The following is a 16,131-nucleotide window of genomic DNA, read 5'->3' on the forward strand; positions in this document are numbered from 1 at the left end:
GTGCATCTGGCTTATGCGGGTCCTGGGTAGTCAAACCTGGGTCCTTTGGCTTTGTAGGCAAGTGCCTTAACCACTAAGCTATCTCTCTGGCCCTTTGGTAAATATTTTATTTATTTGAAAGAGAAAGAGGCAGATAAGAGAATGGGCATGCCAGGGCCTCCAGCCAATGCAAATGAACTCCAGATGCATGTGCCACCTTGTGCATCTAGTTTACATGGTAACTGGGGAAATGAATCTAGGTCCTTAGGTTTCACAGGCAAGCACCTTAACTGCTAAGGCATCGCTCCAGCCCAACCCAGTAAATAAAATCCTTTTTTTTTTTTGTTTTTGTTTTTGGTTTTGGTTTTTCAAGGTAGGGTCTTGCTGTAGCTCAGGCTGACCTAGAATTAATTATGTAGTCTCGGGGTGGCCTTGAACTCATGGCATGCACCACCACATCTGGCTTAAAATTCTTAACAGTAGCTGTAGCAGTAATAATGGGAGCTATATCACAAAGGAACATCCAAAAGATAAGCTGAGGGGCTAAGGACTCAGCTGGGAGAGTACTTGCCGCACAAGCTTGAGAGCCTGGGTCCAGATTCCCAGCACCCATGTAAAATGCCAGTGTGCTTAGAATGCCAGCTCTGGAAAGGTAGAGACAGGAAGATCCCAGGGACTGCCAACTACCTAGCACAGCCCAAGTGGTGAACTCTGGTTTCAGTTAGAGAACTTGTTTTAACAGTTATCAAGTGAGATACTGAACTACCTTCCAACATGCATGCAAACCCACACATACACAGATGCACACTACACACACACGCACGTGCACGCTGAACTCACTAGAAGAGCTTATGGTTTTATAGTAGACTGTAAGATACATATTTATGATATTTTATGTATAAACAAAAACTGTTTCAAATTTAGTGTCATGGCAAAAACATGTTATCAAGTGATTTTTCTGAAAAATCTTTTGTGATGAGAAAAATTATATAATCTTTGAAAAGTACTGGGAAGAAAACGACTATAAAGACAAGTTAGTAGGCTGAGAGGTTTCCATGTAGCTGGAAAATATTCTGACTATAAATTTTAATGATCCTCCCACCCTACTCACATTATCACCCTCATTATTCTGTCATCTTCCACTTAAGAATTCTACACAAAAGTCCGATTTTTGAGCAGGTAATAAAACAAGGAAGTATTAGGAGTAGTGCTCAATGAAGTAAGCCTCAGTCATTCATTCTTACAGCATTAGTATTTTCAGAGAAACCTATCCAAGTATATTAAAATAGAAAACAAAGGATATACCAAGAGGTTAAATGAAAAGGAAAGGAACAGCATGCAAGAAAAGAGAAACATTAGAAAAAAAATGGAGAGGAGGCAGAGGTAGGAGGATTACCGAGAGTTTGAGGCCACCCTGAGACTAAATAGTGAATTCCAGGTCAGCCTGAGCTAGAGTGAGACCCTACCTCGAAAAAAAAATATGGAGAGGGATATTACAATAGGGAACCAAGAAGAATTTTAAGGCAATCAAACATGAAACAGAAAATGCAAAATTTATAAATAACCAACAGTCATCTACAGTCATAATCAACTTACAGCTCTTAAAATGAACTAAAGAAGCCAGGCGTTGTGGCGCACATCTTTAATCCCAGAACTCGGGAGGCAGAAGTAGGTGGGTCACTAGGAGTTCAAGACCACCTTGAGACAACATAGTGAATTCCTGGTCAGCCTGGGCCAGAGGGAGACCCTACCTCAGAAAACCAAAAAGAACCAGAGTGAAAATATTACTTGTGTTTTTTTTTAAAAAAAAAAGAAAGAAATTGAGCCGGGCATGACTGTACACACCACACACCTTTAATCCCAGCACTTGGGAGGCAGAAGTAGGATTCCTGTGAGTTCGAGGCCATCCTGAGATTACATAGTAAATTCCAGGTCAGCCTGAGCTATAGTAAAACCCTACCTCAAAAAGCCAAAAAAAAAAAAAAAAAAAGGAATCAAATACACAACAGATCCCCTTGTTCCATTTTTCTTGACAGAGCTCACAAATTCTAGTTTGTAGTTTTAAAATTCTTATGCTTCATTCAGTTAAAACTATGATTTTCTTTCCCCTTCTTCCCTTAGCTTTATGCCTCGGTTTCATACTCAGAACTTTCTCTGGGACAAAGCTACGTGGCTCCTTCCACAGACATCTCTAGTACCTGTTACAGAAAGCTGAAACACATGGGTGGGCCGTGACCCAAGGAACTATGGCAGACATTGTTGCCTCAGAAGTGTTTTGTTTTCAAGGTAGGGTCTCACTCTACCTCAGGTTGACCTAGAATTCAGTATGTAGTCTCAGGGTAGCCTCAGAAGTTTTAAAGGAAAATACACAGTAAGGTTTTTAGTCTCATAAGAGTACTCTTCAGAGGTGTCTTAAAGTACACCTGACACCGAAAATCTGAAGAAATTAACAGCTTATTCTTCTGACATGAACTAAAGCATATATACAGGGTCTCATGTAGCCAGCCCAGGGTGGCCTTGAAGTCACTCTGTAGGCAAGGATGACCTGAATTCCTGATGCTCCTGCCTCCTCCACCTAAGCATTAGGATTATAGATGTACCTCTATATCCAATTCCTCCATTTCTTTTCTTTTTTTTTAATTATTGTTTTTTAATTTAAGAGACAGAATGGGCATACCAGGTTCTTCTACTACAAATGAACTGCATGCACCATGTTGTACATCTGGCTCCACTTGGGTACTGGGGAATCGAACCGGGATGTTAGACTTTGCAGGCAAGCATCTTAATCACTGGGCCATCTCTCCAGACCCCCAGCTAGATTTAATAGTTAACATTTATTAGATGCTCTCATACTATTTAGAATATACTATATTTTTGAAAATAAAAAAATTGAAAAACAAGATTAGCTAGAGTACTGAGAAGAAATGACTTTAAAATAACAAACCATTTTAATTAGTATTCCAAGGTAGGATTAGTGACTACTAGATTGGTAGGGTTTAGCATAATTTAGTGTCCATAAAATGACAGTTTTAATATTCACCATGAAGTTACCCCATAGATAAATTTACTGTTTTGAAATGCCTACATTCAAAGATGCAGGGCTCAGTGAGTGGTCCACTGGTAGAGCACTTACGTAGCCTGTTAGAGGGTTTAGTTTCTGGCACTGAATACAAAGAAAAAAATCCTTAAAGTACAAACTGTTGGCTTTTCTTTTTGTTCTCTAATAGATTTATTATTTGCAAGCAGAAAGAGTATTGGCATGCCAGGGTCTCTTGCCACCTCAAATGAACTCCAGATGCATACATGGGTACTGGGAAATCGAATCCTAGCTGGTAGGCTTTGCAAGGAAGCAATTTTACCTGCTAGGCCAGTACCCTCAAGCTTATACAGGAAGTGCTCTTAACCTCAGAGCCATCTTTCCAGCCCTAGTGTTTAAGTTTTTGAAATTTATGGTGCTGCAGATTAAACTCTAACCTTGAGCATGCTTAGGCAAGCACTCCAACCACTGAGTACATATATATATCCAGCCCACTGAATTTTAGTGTATATAAATTTAAAAGTATTAAAACTTGAAGTATGGGGGCTGGAGAGATGGCTTAGTGGTTAAGTGCTTGCCTGTGATGCCTAAGAACCCCAATTCGAGGCTCGATTCCCCAGGACCCACGTTAGCCAGATGCACAAGGGAGCGTACACATCTGGAGTTCGTCTGCAGTGGCTGGAGGCCCTGGTGAGCCCATTCTCTGCCTCTTTCTCTCTGTCGCTCTCAAGTAAATAAATAAAAATTTTAAAAATGTGAGTATGGCAGGAAAGCAAGGTTGTCTTTTTTTTTTTTCCAGAAAGGGTGTGGGCATGAGGGCTCAGTGGTTAAGACACTTGCCTGCAAAGTCTAACGACCTGGGTTTGATTCCCCAGTACCCATGTACAGCCAGATGCACAAAGTGATAGATGAATCTGGAGGCCATGGTATACCCATATTCATTCATTTATTCTCTCTTGTCTCTCTCTGATTGAAAACAAATCAATCTAGCTGGGTGTAGTGATGCAAAGCTTCATCTATTATTATCCTCAACAGGTTGGCATTGCTTAAAAGTTTCTATTACCAAGCCAGGCGTGGTGGCACACACCTTTAATCCCAGCACTCAGGAGGCAGAGGTAGGAGGATTGCCTTGAGTTCGAGGCCACCCTGAGGATACAGAGTGAATTCCAAGTCAGCCTGGGTTAGAGTGAGACCCTACCTCAAAAAAAAAAGTTTCTACTACCTAACTATATTAAAGATCAATTCTAGCTTTCAAAAGGTAGCTACTATAAATATATAAATATTCAGCACATAAATTTATCTAGCTAAATGAAATTTATATGAACAAAGTGCCTTTTGTTCAGTGTAGACTGACTATATGTGTGTGTGTGTCTGCATATATGTTATTTCCAGAATAGCTGAAATAGAAACCAAACTACTTATGCTTGAACTTAAGTTTTAAGGTTGGCTGAATTATTTAATATTATGCATGAGCCAGGTTCTGGTTTAGCTCACCCTGACCTTAAACTTACGACAGGTGACACTGGCCTTAAATTGATCTTCCACCTCACAAGGGCTGAGATGCAGATGCATCCCATCACACCTGCCTCATCTAACACTAACTAATTATTGTAAATATGAGGAGGGAGATAAAATATTCAACCAGAAACCAGGCTATTGTCAAGTAGGATATAAATGTGACACATGTCACAGGACAGGCAGTTACAAACTATCAACAAGAATTTCCACTTCAACTCTTCTGTAGAAATCTACAATAAAAAATAATAATATGTACTGTGGCGTACACCTTTAATCCCAGTGCTCGGCAGGCAGAACTAGGAGTAATGCTATGAGTTCGAGGTCAGCCTGAGACTATATAGTGAATTCCAGGTCAGTGCTGGCTAGAGTGAGACCCTACCTCAAAAACCAAAAATTAAAAAAAAAAAAAAAAGAATTGCATTCATCAGGTGCCTTTACTCCCAGCCCTTGAGAGGCAGAGGTAGGAGGATCTCCATGAATTTGAGGCCAACCAGAGACTACATGGTACACATCTGGAGTTTGTTTGAAGCAGGCTGAAGGTCGTGGTGGGCCCGTTCTCTCTCTCTCAAAAAGAAAATAAATAAATTTAACTCAAGAAATGTGTGGTGGGGCATGCCTTTAATCCCAGCACTCAGGAGGCAGAGGTAGGAGGATCACCATGAGTTCAAGGTGAATTGAATTCCAGGTTAGCCAGAGCTAGAGTGAAACCCTCCCTCGAAGAAAAAAAAGAAAGAAATGTATCTTCCAGTAGTGCAAGAAAGAACTCCACCACTTAATATCTCTATCACGTTTAAAAACAAAATTTCATTTTGCTTTTAAAATGTCTAACATGCTGGGCTTGGTGGCATTTAATTCCAGCACCTGAGGCAGGGGTAGGAGGATCACTGTGAGTTCGAGGCCATTCTGAGACTACATAGTGAATTCCAGGCCAGCCTGGGTTAGGGCAAGACCATACCTCAAAAAACCAAAATTAATAATAAAATAAGGGCTGGAGAGATGGATTAGCAGGTAAGCCTGTGAAGCCTAAGGGCCCAAATTCAATTCTCCAAGTCCCGTGTAAGCCAGATGCACATGGTGGTGTATGTGTCTGGAGTTTGCAGTGGCTAGAGGCCCTGGTGCACCCATTCTCCCTCTCTCTAATAAATAAATAAAAATAAATCTTAAAAAAAAAATGCCTAACATACTAAAGTTTCTAGAGTCACAAAAAACCACAAGCCTTGTTCTACAAATTTCAAGCAACCTGACAATCCAAAGTATAAAAAGGAAATGCTGCTGAAAGCCTCTTTCTTCCTTTACAAGATACCTTTTTAGGTTATTTTTATTTTATTATTTATTTTGGTTTTTCAAGGTACAGATTTGCTCTAGCCCAGGCTGACCTGGATTTCACTATGTAGTCTCAGGGTGGCCTTGAATTCACGGTGATCCTCCTACCTCTGCCTCCCAAGTGCTGGGATTAAAGGTGTGCGCCACCACAGCTTGTTTTGTTTTTTTTGAGGATCTCAATCTAGCCCAGGCTGGCTTTGAGCTCATGGCAACCCTGCGACCTTGGACTCCTGAGTGTTGGGATTAAAGGCAGTGGCCACCACGCCCACTGCAATACAATTTGTTTGATGTAAGTACGTAAAATAATTAGAACAGAAAGGAATGGCAAGCATGGATTCCATTTTTCTGAATTTTAAAAGGTTATAAAAAGAACAAAGATGAAAAAGTGAATAGGAACATGTATTTTACACATAGTTCATTTTGGAAAGGTTATGGGCGTTTTTTAAAAACGGATACTTTATTGGAACATGTGAGGATAGTCAAAAACAGTTTACCTCAGTCCCTGGCAAGCAGGTGTGTGCAGGGAGGTTACTATTTCCCAGGGCAAAGGAATCGGGCTTTTCCTTTTCACGTTTTGATTGTCAAACTAGAGTTTGCTGCAGGGAAAGAATAAAGGGATGGGCGTTATACACATTTTACGCAGACGGATCTGCCCTCCTGACCCCCAACTCTTTCAATCCCCAGCAAAGACCTAATAAAGGGTCAGGCTAGAGAGACAGGAGCTCTTTGTATGAGGCAGCTAGGTGGAGAGGGCGCCCTCCTCATGCCGGGCGCTCTAACCTCGGGTTCCTTCTTTTCTAGGCAGCATGCAGCTGCTGGGAGCCGGGGCAGGCCTTCTGGACCAGACGTCCGGGATCCCAGGTCGGGCCACCGGCTTCCTGGGTGCCGCCGCCGCCCCCACACCCACACCCACACAGGTCCCCGCGGACGCCGGCCAGCCCCACCCTCGCTGCGAGCTCGCGGGTCACCCCCTTCCTCCCTCGAGAGGACCAGGGCCAAGCGCTCATCTCGGGCCTCTGGGGACGCTACGCGACAGCCCTCACCTGAGCCGCCGCGACCCAGCAGCTGCCGTCGGGACCCGCCATGCGCTCCCGGAACCGCAGCAAAATGGACTCGCGGCGCCAGCGCCCCGTCCCTCGGCGCCTGCGCGCTGCCTCCCGCCCCGCCCCGAGCGAGCGCGGGAACGCGGCCCGCGTCTCCCCTCCCCCTCCCGAGCCCACCCGCACTTGAGTCTTCGCAGGGCACGGCCCTCAGCCCGCCGCGCCACCCGGGAATCAGGCCCTTCAGTTAAGCCGACGCGCAGGGACATGGTTGGGTTTGGATTGTTGTACTTTTTTTTTTGTTCGTTACATATTTCAGGAACAAAAAAAAAAGCCCAACCCTTCACACCACTTCATCCGCATCTCGGGAGCTGAAGCCAGAACGCCGCCGCCCCTCCGTCTTCAGCCAGGACACCTGCAATCCAATTCCGCTTAAAATTCGATCGCAGGTTAAAAGTACTGCTGCGTTTCTTTGGGGAAAAGAGGAAAAACTTCAACACTGGTTTTCCCGGGCGTGGTGGCGCACGCCTTTAATCCATGCACTGGCGGGAGACAGAGATAGGAGGATCACCTTGAGTTCAAGGCCACCCCGAGACTACATAGTGAATTCTACAAAGTCAGCTTGCTCCAGAGTGAGCCCCTACCTCGAAAAGCCAAAATAAATAAATGATTTGGTCTTAAGTTATCCGCTGATGACAACTATTCAGTAGCTATCCCATTTTAATGCCCACCTTCGTAGGGGGACCTTGTCTGGTACAGAGAAAAACAAAGTAGCCCCTATACAAAACCTAAAAGCCTGAAAGTGAGGCAAACACAAGATCAGACAGTATGCTGTAAGACTGTGTTCACTCCTGCTTGGGAAAGTGGGCTTTGAGAGAAATAAGTTGATTTTTTTTCTTTTAAAAAAAGGCATTTTTCTCAAGCATGTAACAAAAACTTGCCACACCCTGTGCACATCCCTGGCAGCAGCCAAATAACACCTTATTTTAGAATAGTTCCTGTCATTTCTGCCATTTAATCGTCAAAACACACCGTGGACTGGAAATTATTATTCTTATCCTATAAATGAAGAAAAAGATGAAATAATTTCTCTAAGATGGAAAAGTGAAGGCTAAAGTCATATACAGGGATGGGGTTTCTACAGCACCATATCTGTCTATAAATGAAGTCTGCATTCCAGCCCCCTACAAATTAGTGTTACTAAAAATAAACTGGTTTATGGAAGCATTCAGGCACTCAAATTGCAAAATAATGGCCGTGAAAATTGAGTTATTAACAAGCCACAATATAATATAATTATATAATGTGTACATAATTAGGTCTGGTTGGTGGGACATGCTAATTAATAAGCTGCCCAACTAAATGTAAAACACTTGTTAATCTGTACAGCAATCTGTAGGCTGTAACAATTAACTGCTACAACCTGGGTGTAGTGGTGCACATCTGTAATAGCCACAGTTAGGAGGTGATGGCCAGACTGGGCTATATAGGAAGTTCAAGGTCAGCCTAGGCTTCAATGAGACCCCGTTAAAAGAGAAAAATGAAGAAAGAGAAAAGAAAGAGGTAGAGAATGTTAGACTCTCTAAAATATAGAAAATTATAAAAACAGTTCTTTCTCTCCTGCCATGGTCCTAATATATACTGTAGCAAGGAAACTACCATTTGAAGTGTGTCTAGAACAAGAGCAGCACCCGATGAAGACCTGCGCACCTGAAGTGTATCCAGAACAAGAGCAGCACCGGATGAAGACCAGTTGCTGGAGTCCCTAGCACTCCCATTCTCTCTCTCATTTAAAAAAAAAAAAAAAAAAGATAGTCTTGGGCTTGCCTCAAGAAAAAAAAAAAAAAAAAAATTAAGGGCCTGTAGAGATGACTCAGCAGTTAAAGGCACTTGGTTGCAAAATGTGGTGGTCCAGGTTCTGTTCTCCAATACCTATGCTAAGCCAGATAAAGTGGCACATGTGTCTGGAGTTCCTCTGCAGTGTCAGGAGGTTCTGGCATGCCCATTTTCTCCCTCCCTCTCTCTCTATCTCCCCTTACTAATAAATAACCAATTAAAAATTATTTTTACTAAAAAGCACATAGGGATGGAGAGATGGCTTAGCAGTTAAGGTGCTTGCCTTCAAGGCCTAAGGACCCAGATTTGATTCCACAGTATCCATATAAGCCAGATGTAAAAGGTATGCATCTGAAATTCATTTGCAAGTGGCTAGAGGACCTGGTGCACCCATTCTCTCTATCTGCCTCTTTCTGTCTCTCTCTCAAATAAATAAATAAAAATACTTTTTAAAAAAGCAGATTAAAATGTCTGGCGTGGTGGCACACACCTTTAATCCCAGCATTTGGGAGGCACAGGTAGAAGGATTGCATGACTTCAAGGCCACCCTGAGACTACATAGTGAATTCCAAGTCAGCCTGGGTTAGAGCGAGATCCTACCTTGAAAAACAAAACAACAACAACAAAAAAAAAAAAAAACAAGACAATACAGGAAGCAGGAATAGAATGGTCTCAGTGAGGTTAGGGGAGAGGATGGAGGAGAGTTAATCAAAATTAAAGATGTTGCCAGGCATGGTGTATGCCTTTAATCCCAGTACTAGGGAGGCAGAAGTAGGAAGATCACTGTAAATTCAAGGGCAGCCTGGGCTACAGAGTGAGTTGATGGCCAGCCTATGTAACTTAGACCCTGTCCCAGAATTAAAAAGAAAAGGAAGGGTGTAGCTCAGTGATATCTTGCTTAGCAAACTTGAGACCCTACATTCAATCCCCATTGGGATATGAGGGGCAGCAAGGTCATAATGACCAATGGGCCATTGTCTAGGAGTGACACAGGTTGTCTTTCTTGCTACTGGGACAAAATGCCAGACCAGAAGTAGCTCATGGAAGGAAAGGGGGTTTACTTCTGCTAATAATTTTAAATATTTGTTTATCTGAATGTGTGTGTGAAAAAGAGAGAGAATGGTTGTGCCTCCTGCCACTACAACTCCAGACACATGCACTTTGTGCATCTGGCTTTACATGGGTACTGGTGAACTGAACTCAGGCTGTCAAGCTTTGCAAGCAAGCACCTTTTAACTTCTGAGCTCTCTCTCCAGCCCCCTCACAATGATAGCTATTATTTATTTATTTATGAGAGAGAGAGAGGCAGACAAACAGAGAGAGAATGGATGTGCCAGGGCCTCTAGCCATTGCAAACAAACTCCAGACATATGCACCCCTTTGTGCATCTGGCTTACGTGGGTCCTGGGGAAAAGAACCTGGGTCCTTTGGCTTTGCAGGCAAATGCCTTAACCGCTAAGCCATCTTCTCCAGCCTATAATGATAGTTTTTAATGCTTGAATAATTCCATGAGCATACTAATGAATGCATATGTAAAGTAAAAAGACAGGTAAGTCTCTGAGATGGCCAGTCATATAAGTCCCTATTTGGGTACCAGTGATTATGCTATGTGCAGTCAAGACAGCACAGCTGTGAAACATCACTGGGCACACCAGAGGTTATATTCTTGGAACCAGGGAAAGAAAACAGGAAAAGTGGTATAAACATAGGAAAAGGACAAGAATTTCAAGAACTGAGTATAGTCTTTTTTTTTTTTTTTTTTTTTAACATAGGGGCTCACTTTAGCCCCAGGCTGATCTGGAATTCACTGTGTAGTCTCAGGCTGGCTTCAAACTGACAGTGATCCCCCTACCTCTGCCTCCCAAGTGCTGGGATTAAAGGCGTGCACCACTATGCCCAGCTCTGAGTGTAGCCTTAAATAAATACTTCTTAATCCTTTCCCTCCCCATACCTACTTCTAGCCCCAATTACAGACATAGACTAAACTAGTTAGTAAACTAACTGGAAGATTCTCTAGTCATTTCTCAGGGCTCAATTTGCTTTTTTTTTTTTTTTAAATTTTTATTTATTTGAGAGCGACAGACACAGAGAGAAAGACAGATAGAGGGAGAGAGAGAGAATGGGCGCGCCAGGGCTTCCAGCCTCTGCAAACGAACTCCAGACGCGTGCGCCCCCTTGTGCATCTGGCTAACGTGGGACCTGGGGAACCGAGCCTCGAACCGGGGTCCTTAGGCTTCACAGGCAAGCGCTTAACCGCTAAGCCATCTCTCCAGCCCTCAATTTGCTTTTTTAAAAATATTTTTCAAATTTTCATTTAAAAAAATTGATACATATGTATGTACATATTTGTAGAATACTATATAATGTTGTGATACATGTGTACACTGAGTAATGTTCAAATCAGGGCAAATATAGCTTCCCCTTCAAACACATCATTTTTATTGCATGTATATGCATGGGATATGTGCGTATACATGTAGGTGTATAAAATAAGAATAAATTGAGTATGGCATAGTAAAGTGACTATACATAACAACAACACAGTATACACACATGTAGAAAAAAAGACATTGAATATTTTCACCATGAAGAAATGACAAATGTGAGCTGGGGAGATGTCTCAATGGGTAAAGTATTTGTTTCCCAACCATAAGGACCCGAATTCAGATCCCTAAAATGCACATAATGGCATGCTTGTTATCCTAGTGCTGGGGAGATACAAACAGGGATTTCCATGGCTCATTGACCAGTCAGTCTAGCCTAATTGGAGAGCACTAATTCATGAGAAATCCTATCTCAAAAAGAAGTGGACAGTATTACAACAGAGGTTGTCCTCTGGCTTTCACATGCATGCACGTGTGTACAACACCCTCTCGTACACACATGAACATGAAAATTTGAAAAATATTTTTTTAAAAAAAGCAAATTGAAAGCCAGGTGTGGTGGTGCATGCCTTTAATCCCAGCACTCGAGAGGCAGAGGTAGAAGGTTCGCCGAGAGTTCGAGGCCACCCTGAGACTACATAGTGAATTCAAGGTCAGCCTGAGCCAGAGTAAGACCCTACCTTGAAAAACCAAAAAAAAAAAAAAGCTAATTGAGCCCTGAGAAATGATTAGAGAATCTTCCAGTTAGTTTACTAATTACTTTAGTCCATGTCTGTAATTGGGGCCACAGACAGGAGCATTTGCTGCATAAGCATGAGGGCCTGAAGGGGCATGATCTGCCTTGAGTTCAATGCTCCAACACCCACACAGACAGCCGGCCATGGCCATGCATACTGTAATCCCAGCCCTGAGGGGAGTGGAGATTGGAGAATTGCTGGGGCTCTCTGGTTAGTTAGTCTGACTGGCTTCAGTGATTCTGCCTCAAAGAAACGCAAGGATGAGTGATCGAGGAAGACACCTGAAGTTCTGTTCTCTGCATGTGCTCACATGGGGCACACACACGAAACAGGGAGGCTGAAGTGTATAAATGATATGTGGAAGACTAGGGCAGTGAGGCACACTTGTATGCCCCCGCAATCCAAGTTACTTAAGAGCTACCCACTTCAATAAAGAAATAAACTGTGATGTACTTTAAGTTAAAGCACAGCAATGTACCCAACCTTTCAAGGTTATAGTAACTGCCCTCAATACTAGCTTAAGTAAACATTATCTCATAGGACTTGAATTCAGAAGGTCTGCAGTGGGAGCCTGGGAACAGATATTTTATAATAATGTCACTTGGGGGCTGAGGAGATGACTCAAGGGATAAACTACATTCACTCAAGCCCAAGTACCCAAATTCAATCTCCAGATCCCATATTAAAAAAAAAAAGCCAGGGCTGGAGAGATGGCTTAGTAGTTAAGGCACTTGCCTGCAAAACCTAAGGACCCATGTCCAACTCTCCAGATCCCATGCGAGTCAGACGCACAAAGGTGAGGCAAATGCAAGGTCACACATTTCCATTAGGAGGTGCAAGTGTCGACTTCAGTGGCTGAGGCCCTGGCATGCCAATTCTCTCTCTGCCTCTCTCTCAAAATTAAAAAAAAAAAAAATTAAAAATTGAAGAAAAAACACCAGAAACCATGACAGGCTTCCATAATTCCAGCATTCTCAGACAACTTCCTGGGCACCTGCAGCTAGGACACAACAAAGAACAACAGCAAGAATGAGAGAACAAAGGAGGTGGAAGGGCTGAGAAACAATACCCAAAAGTTGTCCTCTGAACTCCTCCCATGGATCACAGCACGTGCGTACACACACACACACACATAAATACACGTGGTCCCATCAATCCCTATAGCCTGGCTCACAAGAACAGGCCTTCCTTGGGGCCTCACCAAATCTCAGCCCCAAAGGGAGAGGTCTTTTACCTTTTACCAAGGTTATAAGGGTACCAGAGGGGAAAGATAGCATCCTGTCTTCTCAGTATTTCTCAAAGATGAAGTGAGTAGGTCCTAAGTACACACTTACTACCTGCCTACAGATACCATCTATAGCACAGAGCAGACTCCCATGTTGCCCTGCTCAGCTGCTGCTTCCTTGTCCTTCCGGCTGGGGGTTGGACCATGATGGCAGCCAGCTCGCTCCCTCAGAGCCTCTCAATCTCACACCCCTACCCCAGGTAGCCTTAAAGGGAGATGGTCATATGTCCATATTCGCCAGACCTCCTTCCGTGGGCCCAGACACCCTTCTGGTTTTGTGTTTTCCAATCTCATTCATTCACTCCCAGTTGGGATGATCTAACAACAGAGACAGAGCATAAGCAATGCACGGTTGGCCAACAATTTAAATAACAACTACTGTTATCCAACAAACCACTCTGTGATACCATACACATCATTTCTATGAATTCGCAAAGCAACTCTACCAGGCAGTTTTAGGGATGTGAATTATGGCAGTGAGGAAAGTGAATTAAGTGATTTGACCAGGATCCTCCAGAGGACAGCAAGACTCAAATGTTCCCCATATGCAACCCTAGTCCCTGCTCTTAAGGGGCCCACCTGTCTCTTGGTGTATGTGGATTCCCTACCCACCAACTTCTTTTTTATTTTGAAATGTTATTTATTTATTTGAGAGATCAAGAGAGAGTGAGAGTGTGTGTATATGGGTACACCTGGGTCTCCTTCCACTGCATATGAACTCCAGATTTATGGGCCACTTTATGCATCTGGCTTTATGTGGGTGCTGAGGAATTGAACCTACAACATCAGGCTTTGCAAATAAGCACTTTAAACACTGAGCAGTCTCTGCAGCCCCCTACCCACCAACATTTTGTTTCAAAGATTTGTTTTTATTTATTTATTAGAGAGAGAGGTAGGTGGGAGAAAGAGAGTGAGAATGGGTGCACTAGGGCCTCTAGCCACTGCAAACAAACTCCTGGTGCATGCAACACCATGAGTGTCTGGCTTACATGGGACCTGGAGAATCAAACCTGGATCCTTGGGCTTTGCAGGCATGTGCCTTAACCCTTAAGCCATCTCTCCAGGCCCCCCCCACCACCAACTTTTTAAAAAAAGATTTTATTTTTATTTATTTATTAGAGAGAGAATGAGAATGGACGCACCAGGGCCTCTAGCCACTGCAAACAAACTCCAGATGCATGCGCCCCCTTGTGCATCTGGCTAACATGGGACCTGGAGAATCAAACCAGTCCTTAGGCTTCACAGGCATGCGCCTTAACCACTAAGCCATCTCACCAGCCCCCCACCAACTTTTTTTTTTTTTTTCGAGGTAGGGTCTCACCTAGCCCAGGCTGACCTGGAACTCACTATATAGTCTCAGGGTGGCCTCGAACTCACAGCAATCCTCCTACCTCTGCCTCCCGAGTGCTCGGATTAAAGGCGTGTACCACCACGCCCGGCCTCCCACCAACTTTTTGACTGTGTTAAGAAACAGAAATTTATCAAGAAAGTTTCAACATGGAGGCAATTTCCTATTCATATTTTTATCTTAAATAGAAGGTAGAGCTGTGCTTCCTATAGCTGTATGTCTAAGCTCAGGCTCTTCCAAAAGAAGTGACCAAGTGTACAAGACACAATTTAACTCAAATGATTGCAAATGGAAAAGAACACAGTGAAGTCAGCATTGCTTCATAAGAATACTCTGAGAGCAAACCACACACAAATCAACACCCAATTTTAGCCCTGTACATTATTACAGTTTGGGGGATGGTGTTTTGTTTTTGACCTTCTGTATGTTTTTTATTATTTATTTATTGCAGGGGGGAGTGGAGAATGGGCACACCAGGGCCTGTAGCCACCGCACATGAACTCCAGACCCATGTGCATCTGTCTTAAGTGGGATCTGGGGAGTTGGTCCTTAGGCTTCACAGGCAAGTGCCTTAACCACTAAGCTATCTCTCCAGACCCCTTCTGTATTTTTAAATATTTTACTAATTTATTTGAGAGAGAGACAGAGAGAAAAGAGGCAGACAGAGGGCTTCCGGCCACTGCAAATGAACTACAGACACATGTGCAACTTAGTGCATCCAGCTTTATGTGGGTGCTGGAGAATCGAACCCAGGGCCATCAGACCTTGCAAGCAAGCACCTTTAAGCCATCTCTCTACCCCAACCTTCCCATATTTTTTTAATCTAGGAAAGTACTTTTCTACCTTTCTTTTCCAATAAGGTAGGAGAATGTTTAGCTTCTTCCCCAACTCCAGAGAGAAGCTGTTAACTTCCCAGAGTCAGGAAGCTCTGAGGAGCTTTTACTTGTCTTTTACCCTCATAGTGGCTAAGAGTCAGACTGCTGGGTAAGCATCTTACCATCCCAGCTAGCTGACTGAGTACAGGCAGGTTCACTCATAGTCTCTCAGCCAAGGACAGGTGTGGGGCCCTGGTCTGCCCTATGTCAGCCACGCCAAGACCTCCCTGACCTGTGCACACTCCTCTCACATCCTCTCTCTGAGCTCATGATCTTGTCTCCCTTCTGTCCCTTAAGCATGCCAAGGACATTTGCACTTGCTGTCCTTCTGCTTGGAATATTCTTCTTCCAGAAGGCCTTCCTGCCATCCTGTAACAACATTGATCCCTCATTGCCATTTGACACTCTCTGGTCTCCTTTCCAGTTTTATTTTTTTCATTGGAGGAAAGTTCCAATGTGGCAATGCCACTTATTGCCACCTGACATACTATGAATTCCTTTGATTACAGTCTCCATTAGAATGTGAACTCCACACAGAAATGGTAGCCAGGGCCAAGAGTGCTTGACACAAAGCGGGCCCTGCATATCCCTGCTGAGTGGATGACTGCCTGAATGAGGACTGAAGGGAAAGGCAAGGATGTGGGGTATTACTATACATGTGAAGGAAGAACATTAAATAATATGATTTACAATCTTCAAAAGATCACTGGCAACTGTGGAGGAGGAATGATCTTACTCAGGGTAGGAGTAGCGTGGGGGCAGTTTTCAA

The 16,131-nt window shown here is 43.4% G+C and overlaps 2 protein-coding genes across 3 annotated transcripts in view; one reads left to right on the forward strand and one right to left on the reverse strand.

The window, feature by feature from the left end:
- Trim13 (tripartite motif containing 13) overlaps window positions 1-16,131 on the reverse strand; it is a 50,180-nt gene that overhangs the window by 5,241 nt on the left and 28,808 nt on the right. The window contains exons 1-2 of one of the 2 annotated variants that reach the window (XM_004659876.2): window positions 6,901-6,987; window positions 6,352-6,453 (exon numbers count right to left, since the gene is read on the reverse strand). The gene's annotated coding sequence lies outside the window, so the exon portion shown is untranslated. Of the gene's footprint in view, window positions 1-6,351; window positions 6,454-6,900; window positions 6,988-16,131 lie in introns of those variants that run through there. The other variant, XM_045154193.1, reaches the window with a different exon arrangement.
- LOC123462290 (serine/arginine repetitive matrix protein 1-like) lies at window positions 2,112-7,333 on the forward strand. The gene is made up of 3 exons (XM_045155538.1): window positions 2,112-2,265; window positions 6,659-7,167; window positions 7,217-7,333. The coding sequence occupies exons 1-3, from the start codon at window positions 2,226-2,228 to the stop codon at window positions 7,331-7,333; spliced, it is 666 nt and encodes a 221-aa protein (XP_045011473.1). The 5' UTR covers window positions 2,112-2,225.

This window comes from Jaculus jaculus, chromosome 7 (assembly GCF_020740685.1).
Source record: "Jaculus jaculus isolate mJacJac1 chromosome 7, mJacJac1.mat.Y.cur, whole genome shotgun sequence".
Taxonomy (NCBI): Eukaryota; Metazoa; Chordata; class Mammalia; order Rodentia; family Dipodidae; genus Jaculus; species Jaculus jaculus.